Genomic DNA, 23,572 nt, shown 5'->3' on the forward strand with positions numbered 1-23,572 from the left:
AGAGACGCTCAGTAGCTCAGTACGGGCCTTTGTTGATGTTTCGAGAACATACCTTCATCGAAGAGTCAAGCAGTATATTGCTCCCTCCTACGTATATCTCGCGAAGAGACCATGAGGATAAAATCAAAGAGATGCATACCGACAATCCTTCTTTCCACGAACAATACGAGACTGGAATAGAAGGGAGAACCGATAGAGGTACTCAGGGTACCCTCCGCCACACACCGTCAGGTGGCTTGCGGAGTATGGATGTAGATGTAGATGTTCACTGACGACTACCTGCGAAAAGCCTCTTATCCCAGCAAGATCCGCAGGCTCCGCAGAAGTCACTCTACACAAGTGTTGCAGCCCGCCCTGTTAGGAGCAGAAGCACGTTGTCGCCGGGATGTCTCGTCCAGTCACACCTAGTGAGGGCGAGTCGTATGCAGCTCTTAATAATGACGTGTTTTTAATTCTCATGAAGTTCTGAGTGTAAGACTGTGCGCTATTCTAATTGGAACCAACATCTAAAATTACTAATAGACCAGTGTCAATTACAACTCTACATAGGATAATTCGCTATAAAAAAGACAAATCACGAAGAGTTATGCAAATTGCTCACAAACTGATATTCGTATAGGTGTCGACGGAAAACGCAAAATTGTTAACTTTGGCAGCCTGTGGATGAACGCGTGACGCTGCAGCGCAATTTCATCGCGCAGTTGGCAAGGAATGAATTTCATTCCGTGTACTCAGGTGCACAGTAGCTGTGCCTCGTAGACAGGCGCGTGAACAATAGACATAAATGTAAGCATTTGAGAGAGGACGAATAATTGGGCTCAAAGAAGCCGGTTGGAGCAACCAGCGAATCGCTCGGCATTTGAATAGGAGCGATGCCACCATTGGACAGTCATAGCAGGAACGGGTGAACCACGGCCGAAAATAGCGTCGAGAAGGAAGCAGTCGACCTAGAGACACGACAGAACATGAAGACCGAGCAATTGTCAGAGGGGCACTCAGATCCCCAGATTCATCAGTATCATCGATGCGACGTGTAGTAGGCGCTTCAGTGACCACAAACGAGGACCGTCAATAGGCGGCCCACAGAAAGAGGACTGAGCTCACGGCGCCTCTGTAAACCAACAAACCCGTTTCCAGTGGTATCGGGCACATTCAGCGTGGAATCTCATTGACTGGAGTAGAATTATCCTCAGTGGTGAGTCGCACTTCGTTTTGAGCCCCGATGTCCAGAGAAGACGCGTCCGGAGACGCTCCAGACGATGGTGGGATACCAACCTGACTGTTGCCCACCATACGGCCCGACTACCAAGAGTCTGTCCGCCCCTGGTAGCTGAGTGGTCAGCGCGACGGAGTGTCATACCTACCGGCCCGGGTTCGATTCCCGGCTGGGTCGGAGATTTTCTCCGCTCAGGGTCTGGGTGTTGTGTTGTCCTTATCATCATTTCCTCCCCATCGACCCGCAAGTCGCCGAAGTAGCGTCAACTCGAAAGACTTGCACCAGGCGAACGGTCTGCCCGCCGGGAGGCCCTAGCCACACGGCATTTCCATTTTACCAGGAGTCTGGGGTGCCATTTCATTTCATAGCAGGACCCCTTTGGTTGCAGTCGCATCACAGCGGAATGTCGACAATATTCTACGCCCCGCTTTGTTGCCCTTCATGGCAAGCCATCCTGAACTTCTGTTTCAGCAAGATAATGCCCGTCCCCACACAGCGAAAGTTTCTACTGCATGTCTTTATGCTTGCCAAACCCTACCTTGGTCAGCAAGGTCGCCTGATATCTCGCCGATTGAGAAAATTTGGATCATTATAGGCAGGGCGCTCCAGCGATCTAACGCGCCAATTGGACAGAACTTTGCACGTATCTCTCAGGAGCACATCCAACCGGTATAGCATCAGTGCCAAACGGAATAACTGTTTGCATAATCTCGAGAGGTGAACCAACGCGTTATTGACTTGCCGAATTTGTGAAGCTCTTTCTTGTGAATAAATCACCAAGTTTCTCTGAAACTCAAACTGAAACTGTTTGTCTGTACATGCGCATCACATCTACCGATTTCTGTCCCATTCGGGTAATTTCTTCATGGTGCGTAGTTTTTTTGTCTTAGTGTATTTCTCCTTGCTCTCCAGTTGCCACATTCGTGAATGAATTGTAAGCATTTAAACTATGCGTGTTATGATAACAGTTTGTAGAGTTGTGATAACGTGGAAATAACTACAACTAACAGTAAAATTGCAGATGATGATTTACGAAAAAAATGTTAGCTGTACTAAACAACACAGGCAGCAACGTGAACAACCAAATATACTGTTAAGGAGGAAAAGAGTGAATGAAATCCACTTACCATGGGGAGACATGAATGGGAAAGCAGGAAAATATATTTATTGCTCAAACACGGACGCAAAGAGTGAACTTCCTGGAGGTGGTGGTAAGTTCCTATGGGACCAAACTGTCGAGGTCGTCGGTCCCTCGGCTTACACACTACTTAATCTAACTTAAACTAACTTACGCTGAGGACAAAACACACAAACACACACACACACACACACACACACACACACACACACACACACACACACACACACACACACACGCCCGAGGGAGGATTCGAAGCTCCGTCGGGGGGAGACGCACGAACCGTGGCAAGACGCCCCTGACCGCGTGGCTACACCGCTCGGCTTCCTGGAGGAAATGATCTCGAGATGAATGTTTAGTAATTTATTACTCTTGTGCTATAAGTAGAGTTTCACTTGTGTGATCATTTCCAAGTTGTACATACAGTTTTAATAACGTAAAATTGGGTCATTGAAATATATTGCGTAAGCTATGCGCCTCATGTCATTTGTACTTCACTGATGGTTATCGTTTAATTGAATCTGACAACGACTTGGAAACTTAGGCCCTGATACGCGTTTTATATGTCCTATGTAAAATGTCTGTGGACAGTGCACGTGGGGACTGCACAATAAGTGTGTAGAACCTTGCTGAGTCGGAAATTAATCTCTTATCCGTAACAGTGTTTGTAAAATGCAACAGTGATAGTTTAGTAACCTCGTGTTAGCTCCCAGAACGCCATATTTATTCATTCTACTAAAGAGTTTTCTCTCAGCGCATATGGTGCGTGAATCAATGTTGATGTTACACGGATTAAGCTAGCTATTATTTACACGTGATATTTCTCTGATCAGCACGCTGCATCATCTCTCAAAATAAGCCCATTGGGTCTAACCTCGGAGCCGCAAAAAAAGCCAGGCGACGCCTAGCGTATAGACAGGACCTGTTAGGAAGACGTTTAGTGTCAAACTACCTCCTCTTCACGCTACTGTGAACAAATTCCTTAAAGTTCCGTGAACAAGTTACACAAACTTCAGACGTACACAGAACACCATTTTTTATATTAGTTAGCGCTAGCTGATGTTTACATAGATACCTGTGCGTTTGTAATAATAATAATAATAATAATAATTCCACTGTAAAAAAATAATAATTTATTTTGGACTTCCTTGTTATGCTTCATACAAGCAATAAATAGATAAATGCCGCAAAAGGTTTTTTTTTAATATCACCACAGGCACATTGCACAATTAATAGCGTGTTTTATAAACAGGACAGCTATGAGTGCTGAGAGTTCGTGTGTAGATCTCAGCAAAAATAGATGGCATTATATTATACTGTTACAGCAGCTAACAGAAAAAAATTGAAATATCACTGTGCCAACTCCTCTGCAGTTTAAAATGCGTTTCTGACGCGCTTCAAGTTACGCCATGTTTTGCTTAGCAGTTTACTGGTTGATAGTAATCAGATGCTATTTTCACCTATCAGGAACATTTTTGGGGGGTTTTGAGACATAATAATCACATTTGTCGCGATGTCTCAAAATAGTATGCGTACGAGCTCTGCAGCATTGATAGCCGCTTTTTGTTAGTGGTGTGTTTTTGGCCTGTTTGTCTTAAGAACACAGCCACGGTAGAAGGATAAGAGGAAAAAGAAGCCTGTGTGGTGGAAAAGTGTCGATGTTTCTGTAGGAATTTAGCGTGTACCTCCGCTGATGACCGATTACACATTTACTTGGAAAGTTACGTAGCACGAAAGTGTAAAATCACTGTGGCCAACAGCCGTCATGTTCACAGCAAGAATGGTGTCTGTATGAAGCACCAGGTAAGAGTGGTAGCATTCGGCACACACAGACCCACCACATCGCGACTCTCCATTCGGTATCATTGACTGTCATGATGTGTCCATAAAGGAAACGACAATGTGGTGTAATTACGTCTGGTTGGCAGCAAAAATAAATAGGTTGCCATTACCCTTGTTTTTAAATTCACGTAAATGTACAACAGGATTTGTTCTTCCGTTCGTCGAAGCGCCAAACTTGATAGGTTTCCGATTCTGTCGAAAAATACGTATTTCTTAAAAGTAAATTTGTAAAGTATGTTTTTTCTTCTCTGCTCTGTCTTTCCGATTTCCACACACACAGATTTTTCATATGTGACATCGTCGTGAGTTAATGCCATCAGCAATGCTGTGAAATCTCTGGACGATTTTGCAAATGCTGATAGATGTTTCTCGTTGCAATATTCGAAATGTATACTCTAATTGGTCCGCCGATGTCCTGTACATATGAGGATAAACTGATAACACAGGTAAATTGCTATCAAATAGCGAAAATGTTTGTTAAACTACGTCGGTGCTATTTTGACGCTTCAAAAAAATACAATGTGCCGTTGTTAGTCGATAGTCCTCCAACGTAGTCTGTGTGTGTCATGTAGCGCGGAAGACTGAAATACACGATTTTCGTGTTTGTTGTTAGCCGCCTTGCGAGACAAAACCAAATTGGACTAGAGTCATAAATACCCTGGACTAATGTTTAAGAATAATTATGTCTGGAATAATCATTTTAAAGATGTACGCAGAACCGCAGCATTCGATGCACGTTCGAGCCTCTGTTGTCATCACACAGTATACCACTGACGAAATGTTTGACATGGAAATAGGAGGTCGCAGAAGAAAATGTGCGAGATGTAGCGGATACTTCGGGGATCTCATCTGAAACACACACTTCACTAAAAACTGGCCATGCCAAAGCCCATCCTGGACTGGCTTTCACAGTTGCCTATCTTTTAGAAAAAAGGAATGCAAAAGAACGATTTAACGCAATATTCGGCACTATTTAGCTGCAATCCGTACAATTTTTTGCTCACATTCATGACTGCTGGAAAATTCAGGATCCATCGTCATCTGAACCCACCTAAGTCATCAGAACCAGGGACAAAGATTTACGTAAGATCTCTGGGGAAGGTCAAGAACGTTTTATCGGTTGGGAACGTGATCCTTACTCGTTTCAGAGTTTCTCATTATATGTAACGCTGATATACTGCTCGGAAAAACTGCTACCAAACTACCCAATACCTTTCTCTACTACTGAATCGCTGAAAATAGAATTTGACTAGAAAAGACTCAAATTGGCAAACAAGAAAATGCTCTTTCACTGGGACTAAGACAGCTCCGCAGCCGACACAGCAACTGTTATAATGGCGAATCGATGAGATTCCAACTGGCTCCTGGTCCATCTTAGTCTAGGGACTCACATCAAAATTATTTATCCCTATTACCTAATTTGAAAATTTTGTTTGATGGGAAGAAATTTCTGTCAAACGGGAAGTGATCGCTTTCATAGCAAATTATCTTGTGGAATTTGACAAAACCTCCTTCTACAAAAGAACGAAAACATCGGAATCTCGTTGGACGAATTGTACAGGCGTCGAAGTAGACTGTGTTGTAAAGTAAATTCACAATTGTTAGTTAATTTTTGCTTGACATATCAATAAACTCTCGTATTTTAAAGAAATCAAGCCAGCTTAAGAGGCAATCCCATTGTACCGTTAACGCCAAAAACTCGTTATGGCGAAAGAAAAAGACCATTATGTTTTAAGAAACCTTCGCCGTTATTTAGATGGCGGGGACAAGTCTTGACGTTTAATTGCAGTGTGCAAGTAGAAACGTGAGTGCAGTTCTGAGTCCGGTGGTCACACCAGCACTACTGAAAGTACAAAGGACGATCAGAAGGATTTTTATATTACGTGGAGCATGGACATGTATGGCGTGAAGGCAGTGTCCAGCCTCACCAAGAAATCTGACGTACTGTAAGATAACGTCGACGGTTCCTCTTGCTGTCCGTCGTGAACTTTACATCGATTATTTCCAAAGGTATCAACAGCTTGGCGCAAATACAGTCGATACCAATGATCAGAGCATGTTTATAATGTACACGACAGCTCATGGCGGGTTGTAAGTATGTGTATAAAGCCAGTTTTCAAGAAATCTGTCTGTTACTGAATTATTGAGGAAATATTTTTATTGTCGTACACAGAATCAGAATGATAGGATAAAAAATGCGACATGGTCAGAATTAAGATCCTTAGATCCATGAAGTTTCTTCGTACTGGTTGTCAGAGTTGATGTCTACTCACGCATAAACTGTCTCGTAGGTAGCTTCTTTTTTAAAACTTTTCGTGAACAGTATCAGGTTTGCGCTGAACTAACATGATTTACAAATTGCCGGCAAACATACTACATTATCCATGTGCCCCCGTCTGAAACGGAAACATTTAGTAGCATGTTGGTCAACTGCGGGAAAGTGTTCCACGGATACATTGCCTGTGAAATTATTGGAAAGCTTGTATTAGGTTGTTTTTTTTTTTCCAGATAACGTTCCACCATAATCTTAAGTTAGTAAGTTTTCAGAAAATGAATTAAAAATACTCAGAATTTACCTAAATACGAAATATAAACGCCATTTTAAACAAGAATCTGTCTTCGTTTTACATAGTTTGTGCCCCCATTGGAGCATATGAATCAGTCCGTATACAGTTAAGTCTTTCAGGGAGAGATTTGGCTTTTCAGCTTCCTCTTCTGCGCCCAGCGCTTTCTCATTCATTCCGACCAGGCTGCTATTTCTTCTTTAGTTACGTGTATGGTTTTCGTTTAAAATGTCTTTAGTTCAAGTCCAGTGTGTGAGTGTTCCACAGAATCGTCTTTTCTTCTTTGTTTTTTACGTAGTGCACTCTTACATTTAAAATTTGTAAATCATCGTGGACCTCTTTAAAACCTATTATTCCAGTTTTTATTTTTCCAAAAGTAGTTGTTTCACTAACCTGGTTTCTGTATATCTCGATATACGGCAGAAAAAGTAATCCTCCAATTTTACATTGTATCCATTACTGACGCATTTTCGGGATACACCACTTCATTATGGTTACGAAGTCTTTCGGGACGGTGTCCTTGAATAAAAAGTAATAAGTAAACTTGCCACCTCTAATGCGGTTAAAATCCCAAGCTATCGATGAATACCTCTATCATAGCCTTCAAGGACGTCATTAGGCAGCAATCTGCATTTCCGCTTTGGTGTTTTTCTGCTGATGATTGTTATGATGATTCTTCTGTCCGTCTTCTGCAGTTGTTGTTGATTTCGTGTTCAACTTGAATAATGTTTCGCTAGCTTACGTTGCTTCAGATTTAACAACGTAGTCGTAGTTTTCGAATTTGATATCCATCGAGAGATTTCTTGTTGTTTGACCACGTGTTTCATTATGTTTCAGATTATAAGCGGTGGTGAAACGAAAAAAAAGACAGATGAAAAAATAAGTAAAGATTTTATTATTTGAAAAGTAATCGCTATAATAGTTACTACATTTATCCCTCTGTAGGACGAGACGGTCAGAGCCTTCATGGAAAAATATTTGCGGTTGCCTTGCGAAACTATGATTGTACCCAGATGTTCACCTCTTTGTCCCAGGCAAAACGACCACGAATGTCTTTCTCCAGGGCTCCAAAAATGCGAAATCAGGACTGTATGGAGGATGCGTTACGGCTCCCCACTGAAAATTCTGCAGCGTATTTCAAACAACCGTAGCAACATGTGGGCGGGCCCTGCGGAAACACATTCGTGGTGCCCATTTACGTCGGACGGAGAAATGCACGTCTGGGTACAGTCATGTCTCCGTAGACAACCGCAACCGCATTTTTCCATGAAAGCGCTGAGTGTGTTGTCTATAGTGGGATAAATGTAGTAACAGCTATGGTGATTACTTTTGAAATAACAAACAGTTTTATTACTTTTCTTCCGTCTTTCTCGTTTTTACATGACTGCCACTTACAATTTTTCCGCTTTGTTTTCAGGTTTCCAGGTTTTTATTCCACATAGATTTTTAAATTAATTAACAATCTTATTTTGTTAGTTATTGGTCAGTCGAGGAGCTGGTGTTTCAACATTGAAAACTGGCTTCATTTCCATTTTTGGAATGAAATCTGAAATGAAAGTTTTTGATATTTTTTTCGAGTACTTCAGATTGAAGAGTAGCCTTGAACACATCTTTTGCCAGTAGTGCCAGATCTTTTGCGAATTGCTAGTACTACTGATTTAGTAAACAAAAAAGCAAAAACTGAAATTTTTCGTCGTTTGCTGGGACCGGCTCTTTTTAAAATGTGTTGGTAGATACGATTATAACATTTCTAACCTTGGAATATAGAAACTTACTTTAGTACAATTATTGCTGATTCTATATAGGTTTAATTAATTCTACATCTACATGAGTACTCTGCAATTCACATTTAAGTGCGGGTTCCCGGGTTCGATTCCCGGCAGGTCAGGGATTTTCTCTGCCTCGTGATGACTGGGTGTTGTGTGATGTCCTTAGGTTAGTTAGGTTTAAGTAGTTCTAAGTTCTAGGGGACTGATGACCATAGATGTTAAGTCCCATAGTGCTCAGAGCCATTTGAACCACAATCATACTATCTCTCTACCATTCCACTCCCGAACAGCGCGCGGGGAAAACGAACACCTAAACCTTTCTGTTCGAGCTCTGATTTCTCTTACTTTATTTTGATGATCATTCCTACCTATGTAGGTTGGGCTCAACAAAATATTTTCGCATTCGGAAGAGAAAGTTGGTGACTGAAATTTCGTAAATACACTCCTGGAAATGGAAAAAAGAACACATTGACACCGGTGTGTCAGACCCACCATACTTGCTCCGGACACTGCGAGAGGGCTGTACAAGCAATGATCACACGCACGGCACAGGGGACACACCAGGAACCGCGGTGTTGGCCGTCGAATGGCGCTAGCTGCGCAGCATTTGTGCACCGCCGCCGTCAGTGTCAGCCAGTTCGCCGTGGCATACGGAGCTCCATCGCAGTCTTTAACACTGGTAGCATGCCGCGACAGCGTGGACGTGAACCGTATGTGCAGTTGACGGACTTTGAGCGAGGGCGTATAGTGGGCATGCGGGAGGCCGGGTAGACGTACCGCCGAATTGCTCAACACGTGGGGCGTGAGGTCTCCACAGTACATCGATGTTGTCGCCAGTGGTCGGCGGAAGGTGCACGTGCCCGTCGACCTGGGACCGGACCGCAGCGACGCACGGATGCACGCCAAGACCGTAGGATCCTACGCAGTGCCGTAGGGGACCGCACCGCCACTTCCCAGCAAATTAGGGACACTGTTGCTCCTGGGGTATCGGCGGGGACCATTCGCAACCGTCTCCATGAAGCTGGGCTACGGTCCCGCACACCGTTAGGCCGTCTTCCGCTCACGCCCCAACATCGTGCAGCCCGCCTCCAGTGGTGTCGCGACAGGCGTGAATGGAGGGACGAATGGAGACGTGTCGTCTTCAGCGATGAGAGTCGCTTCTGCCTTGGTGCCAATGATGGTCGTATGCGTGTTTGGCGCCGTGCAGGTGAGCGCCACAATCAGGACTGCATACGACCGAGGCACACAGGGCCAACACCCGGCATCATGGTGTGGGGAGCGATCTCCTACACTGGCCGTACACCACTGGTGATCGTCGAGGGGACACTGAATAGTGCACGGTACATCCAAACCGTCATCGAACCCATCGTTCTACCATTCCTAGACCGGCAAGGGAACTTGCTGTTCCAACAGGACAATGCACGTCCGCATGTATCCCGTGCCACCCAACGTGCTCTAGAAGGTGTAAGTCAACTACCCTGGCCAGCAAGATCTCCAGATCTGTCCCCCATTGAGCATGTTTGGGACTGGATGAAGCGTCGTCTCACGCGGTCTGCACGTCCAGCACGAACGCTGGTCCAACTGAGGCGCCATGTGGGAATGGCATGGCAAGCCGTTCCACAGGACTACATCCAGCATCTCTACGATCGTCTCCATGGGAGAATAGCAGCCTGCATTGCTGCGAAAGGTGGATATACACTGTACTAGTGCCGACATTGTGCATGCTCTGTTGCCTGTGTCTATGTGCCTGTGGTTCTGTCAGTGTGATCATGTGATGTATCTGACGCCAGGAATGTGTCAATAAAGTTTCCCCTTCCTGGGACAATGAATTCACGGTGTTCTTATTTCAATTTCCAGGAGTGTAGATCACGCCGCGACGAAAAACGTCTTTGCTGTAATGACTTCCATTCCAATTCGCGTATCATATCTGCCACACTCTCTCCCCTATTACGTGATAATACAAAACGAGCTGTCCTTTTTTGCACCCTTTCGATGTCCTCCGTCAATCCCACCTGGTAAGGATCCCACACCGCGCAGCAATATTCTAACAGAGGACGAACGAGTGTAGTGTAAGCTGTCTCTTTAGTGGACTTGTTGCATCTTCTAAGTGTTCTGCCAATGAAACGCTACCTTTGGCTCGCCTTCCCCACAATATTATCTATGTGGTCTTTCCAACTGAAGTTGATCGTAATTTTAACACCCAGGTACTTAGCTGAATTGACGGCCTTGAGAATTGTACTATTTATCGAGTAATCGAATTCCAACGGATTTCTTTTGGAACTCATTTGGATCACCTCTCACTCTTCGTTATTTTGCGTCAACTGCCACCTGCCACACAATACAGCAATCTTTTCTAAATCGCTTTGCAACTGAATTTTATATTTGAAGTGTGGATGTGTTCCAGGTCCTATGACGTGACGCACGCTGTGAAGATGAGAGCGCTGCTAGCGGTCCTGGGCGTGGGGCTGTTTCTGGGGCTAGGCGGCGCCGCGGCCAACATCGTGTGCACCTTCAGCGACGACGCGACCGAGCGCTTCAACCACCTTGTCGTCGACAAGAACACGGGCCGCGTTTTCGTGGGCGCCGTCAACCGGCTGTACCAGTTGTCGCCCGACCTGCAGCTCGTCATGAAGGACGTGACGGGCCCGCAGGAGGACTCGCCCGAGTGCTCCGTGCTAGACTGCCCGCCCACCGTCGTCAAGAAGCTCACCGACAACGTGAACAAGGCGCTCGTCATCGACTACACGACGACGCGCCTCGTCGTGTGCGGCAGCATCTTCCAGGGCATCTGCTCCGTGCGCAACCTGCACAACATCTCGGACGTCTCGCAGGTGGTGCGCGAGGCGGTCGTCGCCAACAACTCGACGGCGTCGACGGTGGCGTTCATCGCGCCGGGGCCCCCGAACCCTCCGGTGACGCAAGTTATGTACGTGGGCGTCACCTACACCGGCAACTCGCCGTACCGGTCCGAGGTGCCAGCCGTGTCGTCGCGCAGCCTCGACCGCGATAAGATGTTCATGATCGCCGAGACGGCCGTCACGACGGGCACGCGCATGTTCGTCAACTCGCTGGCGCGCGAGCGCTACCCCATCCACTACGTGTACGGCTTCAGCTCGGAGGGCTTCAGCTACTTCCTCACGACGCAGATGAAGCACACGTCGCCGTCGCCTTTCATCTCCAAGCTGGTGCGCGTCTGCCACGACGACGAGAACTACTACTCGTACACAGAGATCCCCATCGACTGCATCAGCGAGGGCGGCAGGCCGTACAATCTGGTGCAGGCCGCGTACGTGGGCAAGCCCGGCTCCGACCTGGCCTCTGACCTGGGCATCAACGCGCAGGACGACGTGCTGTTCGCCGTCTTCTCCGAGAGCGACCACAGCGAGGGCGAAGTCTCCAGCAAGCCCGCCGATTCCAGCGCGCTCTGCGTCTACTCGCTCAAGGCCATCCGCCGCAAGTTCATGCAGAACATCAAGAAGTGCTTCAGCGGCAGCGGAAGTCGCGGGCTCGACTTCATCTCTCCCAGTCACCAGTGCGTCCTAACGGTAAGTCCCTATTTATCTTACTAAACTGTCATTGTCAACATACTGTTACTGAACTTTAAGGTTGAAGTACTCACAAGGGAACCTCCCCATCGCACCCCCCTAAGATTTAGTTATACGAGGTGCATTAAAGTTCTAAGGCCTCCGATTTGTTTTTTCTAATTAACTACTCACCCGAAATCGATGAAACTGGCGTTACTTCTCGACGTAATCGCCCTGCAGACTTACACATTTTTCACAACGCTGACGCCATGATTCCATGGCAGCGGCGAAGGCTTCTTTAGGAGTCTGTTTTGGCCACTGGAAAATCGCTGAGGCAATAGCAGCACGGCTGGTGAATGTGCGGCCACGGAGAGTGTCTGGTCAGGTGAGTAGGGAGCATGAGGAATCACTTCAAAGTTGTTATCACGAAGAAACTGTTGCGTAACGTTAGCTCGATGTGCGGGTGCGTTGTCTTGGTGAAACAGCACACGCGCGGCCCTTCCCGGACGTTTTTGTTGCAGTGCAGGAAGGAATTTGTTCTTCAAAACATTTTCGTAGGATGCAACTGTTACCGTAGTGTCCTTTGGAATGTAATGGGTAAGGATTACGCCCTCGCTGTCCCAGAACATGGACACCATCATTTTTTCAGCACTGGCGGTTACCGAAATTTTTTTGGTGGCGGTGAATCTGTGTGCTTCCATTGAGCTGACTGGCGCTTTGTTTCTGGATTGAAAAATTGCATCCACGTCTCATCCATTGTCACAACCGACGAAACGAAAGTACCATTCATGCTGCTGTTGCACGTCAACATTGCTTGGCAACAGGCCACACAGGCAGTCATGTGGTCGTCCGTTAGCATTCGTGGCACCCACCTGGATGACACTTCGCATTTTCAGGTCGTCATGCAGGATTGTGTGCACAGAACCCACAGAAATGCCAACTCTGGAGGCGATCTGTTCAACAGTCATTCGGCGATCCCCCAAAGCAATTCTCTCCGCTTTCTCGATCATGTCGTCAGACCGGCTTGTGCGAGCCCGAGGTTGTTTCGGTTTGTTGTCACACGATGTTCTGCCTTCATTAAACTGTCGCACCCACGAACGCACTTTCGACACATCCATAACTCCATCACCACATGTCTCTTTCAACTGTCGATGAATTTCAATTGGTTTCACACCACGCAAATTCAGAAAACGAATGATTGCACGCTGTTCAAGTAAGGAAAACGTCGCCATTTTAAGTATTTAAAACAGTTCTCATTCTCGCCGCTGGCGGTAAAATTCCATCTGCCGTACGGTGCTGCCATCTCTGGGACGTATTGACAATGAACGCGGCCTCATTCTAAAACAATGCGCATGTTTCTATCTCTTTCCAGTCAGGAGAAAAAAAATTGGAGGCCTTAGAACTTGAATGCACCTCGTAAGTTGGCACAGTGGATAGGTCTTGAAAAACTGAACACAGATCAATCGAGAAAACAGGATGAAGTTGTGTGGAACTATGAAAAAAATAAGCAAAATATACAAACTGAGTTAAGCAACATCAAGGATTGTGTGAGCTCAGGGACGCCGTGGTCCTGTTGTTAACGTGAGCAGCTGCGGAACGAGCGGTCCTTGGTTCAAGTCTCCCCTCGAATGAAAAGTTTAAGTTTTTATTTTCAGACAATTACCAAAGTTCAGGCACTCACACATAATCAACTTCGCTCTCCAAAATTCCAGAACATGTTCGGATTTGCTTGGACATATGCAGGATTTGACGATCTACACATGGAAAAATTTGAAAACGTTAAAAACACGTGTTTTCACAGAGCACAGGGAAAACTGTGGGACTGTGAAACTGTTGCATTCATTTGTTGCAGTTCATGTGACAAACTCTTATATTTTCATCACTTTTTTGAGAGTGATTATCACATCCACAAGAAAACCTAAATCGGGCAAGGTAGAAGAATCTGTTTACCCATTCGCCAAGTGTACAAGTTAGGTGGGTCGACAACATATTCCTGTCATGTGACGTACATGCCGTCACCAGTGTCGTATAGAATTTATCAGACGTCTTTTCCTGTGGAGGAATCGGTTGACCTATGACCTTGCAATCAAATGTTTTCGGTTCCCATTGGAGACGCACGTCCCTTCGTCTACTAACAGCACGGTTTTGCGGTGCGGTCGCAAAACACAGACACTAAACTTATTACAGTCAACAGAGACGTCAATGAACGAACGGACAGATCATAACTTTGCGAAAATAAAGAGAGCAACGTTTTCACTCGAGGAAAGACTTGAACCAAGGACATCTCATTCGGCAGCTGCTCACGCTAACCACGGGACCACGGCGCTGCTGAGCTCACAGTATCCTTGATGTTGCCTATCTTGCGCATGGACTACTCAGTTTGTATATTTTGCTTATTTTTTTCATAGTTCCACACAACTTCTTCCTGTTTTCTAGATTGATCTGTGTTCAGTTTCTCAAGGCCTATCCACGGTGCCAACATATAACTAAATCAAGGGAACCCAGTACGTTGTCCTTGATGGTGAGTGTTCATCGGAGGTGAGGGTATCATCTGGCGTGCCCCAGAGAAGTGTGGTAGGTCCGCTGTTGTTTTCTATCTACATAAATGATCTTTTGGAGGGTGGATAGCAATGTGCGGCTGTTTGCTGATGACGCTGTGGTGTACGGGAGGGTGTCGTTGAGTGACTGTATGAGGATACAAGATGACTTGGACAGCATCTGTGATTGGTGTAAAGAATGGCAGCTAACTCTAAATATAGATAAATGTAAATTAATGCAGATTAATAGGAAAAAGAATCCTGTAATGTTTGAATACTCCATTAGTAGTGTAGCGCTTGACACAGTCACGTCGATTAAATATTTGGACGTAACATTGCAGAACGATATGAAGTGGGACAAGCATGTAATGCCAGTTGTGGGGAAGGCGGATAGTCGTCTTCGGTTCATTGCTAGAATTTTGGAAAGATGTGGTTAATCTGTAAAGGAGACCGCTTAGAAAACACTAATACGACCTATTCTTGTGTACTGCTCGAGCGTTTGGGATCCCTATCAGGTCGGATTGAGGGAGGACATAGATGCAATTCAGAGGCGGGCTTCTAGATTTGTTACTGGTAGGTTTGATCATCACGCGAGTGTTACGGAAATGCTTCAGGAACTCGGGTGGGAATCTCTGGAGGAAAGGAGGCGTTCTTTTCGCGAATCGCTACTGAGGAAATTTAGAGAACCAGCATTTGAGGCTGACTGCAGTACAATTTTACTGCCGCCAACTTACATTTCGCGGAAAGACCACAAAGATAAGAGAGATTAGGACTTGTACAGAGGCATATAGGCAGTCATTTTTCCCTCGTTCTGTTTGTGAGTGGAACAGGGAGAGAAGATGCTAGTTGTTGTACGAGGTACCCTCCGCCACGCACCGTATGGTGGATTGCGGAGTATGTATGTAGATGTAGACATTTGCAATTTCGCTTTTGCAGTGTGTACTTGGAGTCAGCCCAAACAAATACAGCTCATCACGTCTTTCGTGCGAAGTCCAGTGTCGACGGAAATCGTCGGTTTCTTTCTCGTTACAGACAAAATGAATTTATAGCTTAATTTTACGTGCCCGTTTGATAGAGTGCTGGCAAATTCGTCTAGTTGCATATTAGTTTTAGAGGGACAGCAGAACACGAAGAACGACAGTAGTCCAGCAGCGACAGCACCGCTCTGTCTGCTAGGGCCACGCAGCAGCGCTGCTCAATCGCTGCTGGACTACTGATTATTCTTCGTGTTTTACTCTCCCTGTTAATACACATCGATAAAAAAAATGAACTAGACGAATTTTGGGACCACGCTATCGAATGGGCACTTCAAAGTGCCGCTTTAAACATACACTATTGGCCATTAAAATAGCTACACCACGAAGATGACGTGCTACAGACGCCAAATTTAACCGACAGGAAGAAGATGCTGTGATATGCAAATGATTAGCTTTTCAGAGCATTCACACAAGGCTGGCGCCGCTGGCGACACCTACAATGTGCTGACATGAGGAAAGTTTCCAACCAGTTTCTCATACACTAACAGCAGTTGACCGGCGTTGCCTGGTGAAACGTTGTTGTGATGCCTCGTGCAAGGAGGAGAAATGCGTACCATCACGTTTCCGACTTTGATAAAGGTCGGATTGTAGCGTATCGCGATTGCGGTTTATCGTATCGCGACATTGCTGCTCGCGTTGGTCGAGAGCCAATGACTGTTAGCAGAATATGGAATCGGTGGGTTGAGGAGGGTAATACGGAACGCCGTGCTGGATCCCAACGGCCTCGTATCACTAGCAGTCGAGATGACAGGCATCTTATCCGCATGGCTGTAACGGATCGTGCAGCCACGTCTCGATCCCTGAGTCAACAGATGGGGACGTTTGCAAGACAACAACCATCTCCACGAACAGTTCGACGACGTTTGCAGCAGCATGGACTATCAGCTCGGAACCATGGCTGCTGTTATCCTTGACCCTGCATCACAGACAGGAGCGCCTGCGATGGTGTACTCAACGACGAACCTGGGTGCACGAATGGCAAAACGTCATTTTTTCGGATGAATCCATGTTCTGTTTACAGCATCATGATGGTCGCATCCGTGTTTGGCGACATGGCGGTGAACGCACGTTGGAAGCGTGTATTCGTCATCGCCATATTGGCACATCACCCGGCATGATAGTATGGTGTGCTATTGCTTCCACGTCTCGGTCACCTCTTGTTCGCATTGACGGCACTTTGAACAGTGGACGTTACATTTCAGATGTGTTACGACCCGTGGCTCTACCCTTCATTCGATCCCTGCGAAACCCTACATTTCAGCAGGATAATGCACGACCGCATGTTGCAGGTCCTGTACGGGCGTTTCTGGATACATCAAATGTTCGACTGCTGCCCTGGCCAGCGCATTCTACAGATCTCTCACCAATTGAAAACGTCTGGTGAATGGTGGCCGAGCAACTGGCTCGTCACAATACGCCAGTCACTACTCTTGATGAACTGTGGTATCGTGTTGAAGCTGCATGGGCAGCTGTACCTGTACACGCCATCCAAGCTCTGTTTGACTCAATGCCCAGGCGTATCAAGGCCGTCTTTGCGGCCAGAGGTGGTTGTTATGGGTACTGATTTAACACGATCTATGCATCCAAATTGCGTGAAAATGTAATCACATGTCAGTTCTAGTATAATATATTTGTCCAATGAATACCCATTTATCATCTGTATTTCTTTTTGGTGTAGAAATTTTAGTGGCCAGTAGTTTAATTTTGTTTGTAACGGGAAAGAAATCAACGCTTCCTTCGACACTGTGCATCGCAAGAAAGACGTGCTGAACAGTATGTGTTTGGGCTGACTCCAGCTACACACTGCAAAAACGAAATTGCAAATATCGGCCAACATCAGAGAAAATACGCCTGAAGACCCAGAGGAGGAACACCCGGTATTTATACGGGATGAACTCTTAACTCCGGCGACAAAATTTCGGAGGTTATTCGCAGACAAATTATAAGTATTTTGGTGTAACAACTCATGGTCTGTGGTGGATCAGTTGTATTCTCTGAAGCAAGTCTCGTGCTCAACAAAAAATGGAAGAAATTTCCTGGCAGATTAAAACTGTGTGCCCGACCGAGACTCGAACTCGGGACCTTTGCCTTTCGCGGGCAAGTGCTTGGTAGAGCACTTGCCCGCGAAAGGCAAAGGTCCCGAGTTCGAGTCTCGGTCGGGCACACAGTTTTAATCTGCCAGGAAGTTTCATATCAGCGCACACTCCGCTGCAGAGTGAAAATCTCATTCTGAAAAACTGGAAGAATGAAGCGAATCCCTACCAAAAGAGACTAGTTGCTGACAAGGTTGCTTGCTTGTACGCTAGCAACTGTTTTGGTCACAGAGCGATGTTTACTAGAACGCAGATAAGATGAGCAACGCAGTGGTAAACAAGTAAATAGTATTAGTGAAAATAATTCACAGTTAGACACTCAACATTCAGTGATGTACGATTATGATACATGGCTCGGTAGTTACAGATGTACTCACTAATCAAACCTAGCACAGTGAAGGAGAACTATGTAATCTGTAGAAGTTGAATCTGGATTACTGTAACTAAAAGTTTTTTGTTCAGGCTTTGAATACGAATTTTCACACTAGGCGTTTACTGCCTGACGAAAACCCGTCGATAGTGGCTAGCTATAACTTAAGCAACTTAATCTCGTTGGTGACTGATGAATATCTGCAACAGTTCCTGGAGATGAACCGACAGAATGTGGCTGTACGCATCCATTTATCCACCTACGGTGTGATGATGTCCATATACGATCTATAATGGGCAGTCAAATGAGGGCCGAACACCAACCACAATGGGATCATGGATGGTTCCATTCACAAGTAATCACACACTCCTTCGACAACAAGGCCTCTCGTGTCGTCGAGTTCCTCGAGTGTGGAACAACAATCAATGCGCAGCGCTATGAAGACACTTTGCAGTAACTGCGACGCGCCATAAAATCAAAGCGTCCAGGAATGCTCTCGGACGGAATCATACTGTGTACAATAACACCCGTCGCCCCCCCCCCCCCCTCTACCCCGCCCGCCTTCACACTGCCAATCGGACGAAGGCTTCGATTCAGCGATTTGGTTGGGAAACACTCCAACATCCTCTGTACAGCCCGGATCGTTCACCGTGTGATTTTCATCTTTGGCGACTTGAAGAAAGACATGCGGGGACGTTGGTTTCAGTCAGACGACGAGCTGCAATTTGATTCTTTGAAGAATCGGGGGTTTACTTGCCTTCAATTCTTACACGGAAGGATTCGCTTTCGCATAGGCGCCTATGAACTTAGATGCAAAAGTGCTATTATGTGACGGCTGTTGCTGCGGGAACAACTCCGTATAGCGTCCCAGTTCATTTTGTCAATTGTATCAGTGAACCCGTATATGAGTTGCACATCGGCCAACTTAACGAGTAAAGATATGAGTAGTGCTGTTTATCAGTGTTAGCTTACAAGTAATGTTGCCGGAAAAATAAACCTGTTGCAGAACCGCGCAGCTTGGAATGGAAGCTTGAGGACGATGAGTAATAATGGGCATTAGTATTGTCAGCGCTAAGCACCATGTCTGAATAGAGGCATGTATCCAAATAAGACACAAGTTACTCTGTAACTAACTGCCAGAGAACTCGAGCCTCTCATTCCAAAATACTTCCAAACTTTGTCGGTTGAGTCGAGTTCGTACTTTACAATTTTTACGGTATTCGACCCGTTTCGGAGTTGAAACTGGTTTCTGAAGGCTTAAAGACTGGCTGCAGCAGTTTATCTACTTCAGTTGCTCAATACTATATATTTTTAGGTACTTGCTATTGAAACGCGTCGTCGTTAATCATAGATAAAGTGAAATTTATGTTGACAGGCAGATGGTGTATTTCTATTAAATACCAACGTAAGAGCGCCGTAATAAAGTTCCACGAGATTTCGGTGGCGTTCTCTGCAGTCAGTGTCAAGTGGAAACTCAGTGCCGTATCGTCGCGCGTCCGTATATAGCCTTGATGCTGGCTCTGACGTCGCTGCTGCTCTGCCCATCCCCGAATCATACAATATTCACCGGTGACGTCACGACATGCCCACGGCTATATGAGGTCGAAGGTATCGACACTACAGTGAGTTCCTATTTGGCACTGGTCGAAGAGTATTAAGCCGAAAGCTCGTAGAACGTTGAACAACTTGTAGCATGTTGTAGACCGTGTCAGTGCGAGAGGATGCGTTCGTATAAGAATACCTGCTTGCTTATTTCTTGACCTGAGTTATTCGCTTCCTGTGTTTTGCGGTCATCGTCAGTAAATATCTGTGGACTTCATATCGTACCAGACTAATTTGAGTTTTCTCTATCGACTGAATACACACCGAAACAATATAGACATTTTGGTTGAAAAGCAGCATCTTTCGGTAACAAAGGACGAAGTATGAAACGTCAAATTAGCAATCTTTCAGTGGACTGACCCAAAATACACGTAACAGAAACGAAGGAAGGACACCCGTTATTTAAACTGGCGTGTTCTGTGCTAGATCCCTTGCGGTCTGAGAAAGAACACTGTGACTATTTTTCTCGAATTTACACAAGAATTCCGAAGGCGTAATCTTGAATAGCGAATGTTAAAAGTTGATGGCGTCGTACGTCAAACAGAAATAGTTCAAATGGCTCTGAGCACTATGGGACTTAAATTCTGAGGTCATCAGTCCCCTAGAACTTAGAACTACTTAAACCTAACTAACCTAAGGACATCACACACATCCATGTCTGAGGGAGCATTCGAACCTGCGACCGTAGCCGTCACGCGGTTCCAGACTGTAGAGCCTAGAACCGCTCGGCCACCAAACAGAAATAGTCCATGATGATTTAGAGACTAGGATAACGCAAATGATGGAAATAACGATGCCCAACTTGGATAACACGTGGGCAGTGTTCAAAGGAGTTGGGAACCATGCTTCGCAACTTACACGGCAGACACCCGACAGAACGGTCTGCATCAATAGTTATTTATCATGAGACCTACTTATTTATCATGAGACCAACAGAAGTTATTCGTGGCTACTGTTATACAGCATTAGTACCAGTGCGTGTAACTATTCACTATAAACACTTGACGTAAATCGTCGTTGGCATATCAGCACTTTCGACTGCTGGTCAGCGACGCATTCAGGATCTCTCTCCTAAGAATCATCATGCGCATTTTCTATGTTTTGGCAGATATTTGGAATTTCTTTTTTGCAATATGTAGCTGGACACGTGTTTCATGCGACGTTCAATTGTCGAAGAGGAAGAGTTGGTTTATTTCTTGTTACAAAAAGAATTATTTTTAAAGCTGAATTTTACGTGCCTATTCAGTAGAGCAGTCCCAAATTGGCCTAGTGCGATGTTCGTGTCATTGATATATATTAATAGCGATAGTAAAACACAAAGAATAATCAGTACTTCAGCACAGACAGAGCAGTGCTGCTGCATAGCGACAACAGCCGCCGCGGGCCAGGATGCTGTCACTGCTTGAGTAGTTGATAATCTTCGTGTTCTACTGTCACTGTCAGTATGTACCCATAATACGTATACCGCCCTAGACTAATTTAGGACTGCTCTATTTTAAGGACAGGTAAAATTCCACTTAAAAAATCGTTTAGTTTGTAACTGGAAAGAAACGGACACTTTTCGTCGATATAAACGTCGCATGAAATTCGTGGTGAGCTGTAACTCTTTGGGCTGTCCCCAGATATACGTAGCATAAAAGGAACTACAAACATCTTCCGAGACACCGGAGAAAATTCACCTGACGACTTTTAGGAGAGACGCCCGTTATCCGACAGGTCGCACGATAAACCTACAGATACTAATGACACTGAGAAGATGGAACTGCAGCTGTTGATTTTAAAGGTGTCTTGCGTAAAGGTCTTTACTCTGTCTTGTAGCAAATGTAAACACAATTTACGCTGATAAGCTGCAATTATCGAAATTCAGTTCAAATGGTTCAGATGGCTCAAATGGCTCTAAGCACAATGGGACTTAACTGCTTAGGTCATCAGTCCCATAGAACTTAGAACTACTTAAACCTAACTAACCTAAGGACATCACAGACATCCATGTCCGAGGCAGGATTCGAACCTGTGACCGTAGCAGTCGCGCGCTTCCAGACTGAAGCGCCTGGAACCACTCGGCCACAACGGCCGGCGAAATTCAGTTCACTGAATTTCTTTATGAAAGGCACAAAGCTTTTTCCCACCATGGCGGTTTTGGATAGCCTGCTGGCCGTGACTGCATCAATGCTTGGAAACCATTTATAGCGCTAAAAACAACATAAAACGCTGGGCTACAATAAAAATAGCCAGCATAAAAAGTGGATCCTGTAACATCACTAGACTAACACCCGGAAAGAAGCCGGTGTGAAGGGAGTGAGTTAGTTCAAATGGTTCAAATGGCTCTGAGCACTATGGGACTTGACATCTGAGGTCATCAGTCCCCCAGAACTTAGAACTACTTAAACCTAAGGACGTCACACACATCCATGCCCGAGGCAGGATTCGAACCAGCGACCGTAGCGGTCGAGTGAGTTAGTGCTTATATGTGTAATAAAATTAACGTACCGTGTATCTGAGACGGAAATACAGGATTACGTCATTCGCTGCAGGGAAAAAACCGTCAAAGTGTCAGGTCTTTAGTTCGGCTAGTGCTTTCGATTTAGCTCGGACATGTCTCTCTTTCGTGGGATCAAGTGCGTGGCGCATTTCAGTATCTAATTAATTGCAAGACAGTCGTAGTAAGATGTTCCTAAATCTCATATTGACGGAGAAATATGACCCTATCGGTTGTATGACAGCTCATGCCATGAGTCAGTTGGCGATTTGTCTAGAGTCTGAGGGAAGATAATGCGCGACATTACAAGACGCCGCTCAGCTGATAACACAGAAGCTGCCGTAAGACAGGCGCCGTGGCGTCCGGCGGGGAAATAGTGGGTTTGGTGGGGGAAAGGGCGGGGGTGCTGGGGGGAGTTGAGGTTGTCGGCGGTCGGACCTTTTATCTGCTGCGTGGCGGCAGAGAGGGAAAGGCGGGGGCCTGCTGAGATGCCTGCCGGCGTGGTCGCCGGCGGTGCTCAGGGCTTTACCGCAACTCTTTCCGCCGTCTGCCGAGATGAGGTCGTAACGGAATTAATGCCATCGCCTCGTTTCCAAACTTCGTTAAAACAATTTCTCAGGGTTCTACAACCTCTCAAGCAACTTAAACTCTATTTTAGCGCATGTATAATTTTGATATCGCAGCGGCCCTAGATATCCATTCACATGTGACACATTTTCAATGCTAAATACTGTCTATTTTACAAAATTGTGCTCGGTCGGAGTTGCAGGTTGCCTAGCTAACAGCTTCCAGGGACAACAAAATTTTGACTTTCAGTATTTCGTCTAATAATTGACGGAATTCAAAAATTTAAAGTGCTGCCATGATCTACTCATTAAGAGTTACATAAACTTATTTAAAAAAAAAATTTCCCTTATTACTGTCCATTTGCATCCAAATACTAAGAAAAATACTGCAGGGAATTTTTTTTTTTTTTGAGAAATTTCAAATTTGAATCCGATACCCAAACGGAGATTCGTGTCCATTGTCCCCATGCAAATTACATTGACATGAAAAGAAGTGCCAATACCGTCATCAACACTCACCAAGAAACAACCAAAAACTCACGAAGACCAAAATAAGTCTCGATCTGCAACGTATGATCTCCCTTCAGAACTCACGCAATTTTGATAAGAGGAGCGGGAAACAGGGTGGCTACTCAAATTTGGAAAAAAAAAATTCCCTGAGTATTTCAGATGTTTGGAAGAAGATGGTGTGAAGAAGCTCCTGATAAATTAATAGTGAGGGTGTGGGGGAAGGTGGGGGGGGGGGACGTACTACAGTAATGATTTTTCTTTCCTTTTTGCTGAGCTATATACCAGCCATAAGCGGTAGTTTAACCGCAGTTTTTAAACATCGTTA

The 23,572-nt window shown here is 45.5% G+C and overlaps 1 protein-coding gene across 2 annotated transcripts in view; it reads left to right on the forward strand.

Moving 5' to 3' along the window:
- LOC124721168 (plexin-A4) overlaps positions 1–23,572 on the forward strand; it is a 996,057-nt gene that overhangs the window by 221,105 nt on the left and 751,380 nt on the right. For both annotated transcript variants that reach the window (XM_047246003.1, XM_047246004.1), the window contains one exon: positions 10,934–12,074. In XM_047246003.1, coding sequence (XP_047101959.1) covers positions 10,962–12,074 — 1,113 coding nt within the window. In that variant the 5' untranslated portion in view covers positions 10,934–10,961. The remainder of the gene's footprint in view (positions 1–10,933; positions 12,075–23,572) is intronic.

Source organism: Schistocerca piceifrons, chromosome X (genome assembly GCF_021461385.2).
Source record: "Schistocerca piceifrons isolate TAMUIC-IGC-003096 chromosome X, iqSchPice1.1, whole genome shotgun sequence".
Lineage (NCBI taxonomy): Eukaryota > Metazoa > Arthropoda > Insecta > Orthoptera > Acrididae > Schistocerca > Schistocerca piceifrons.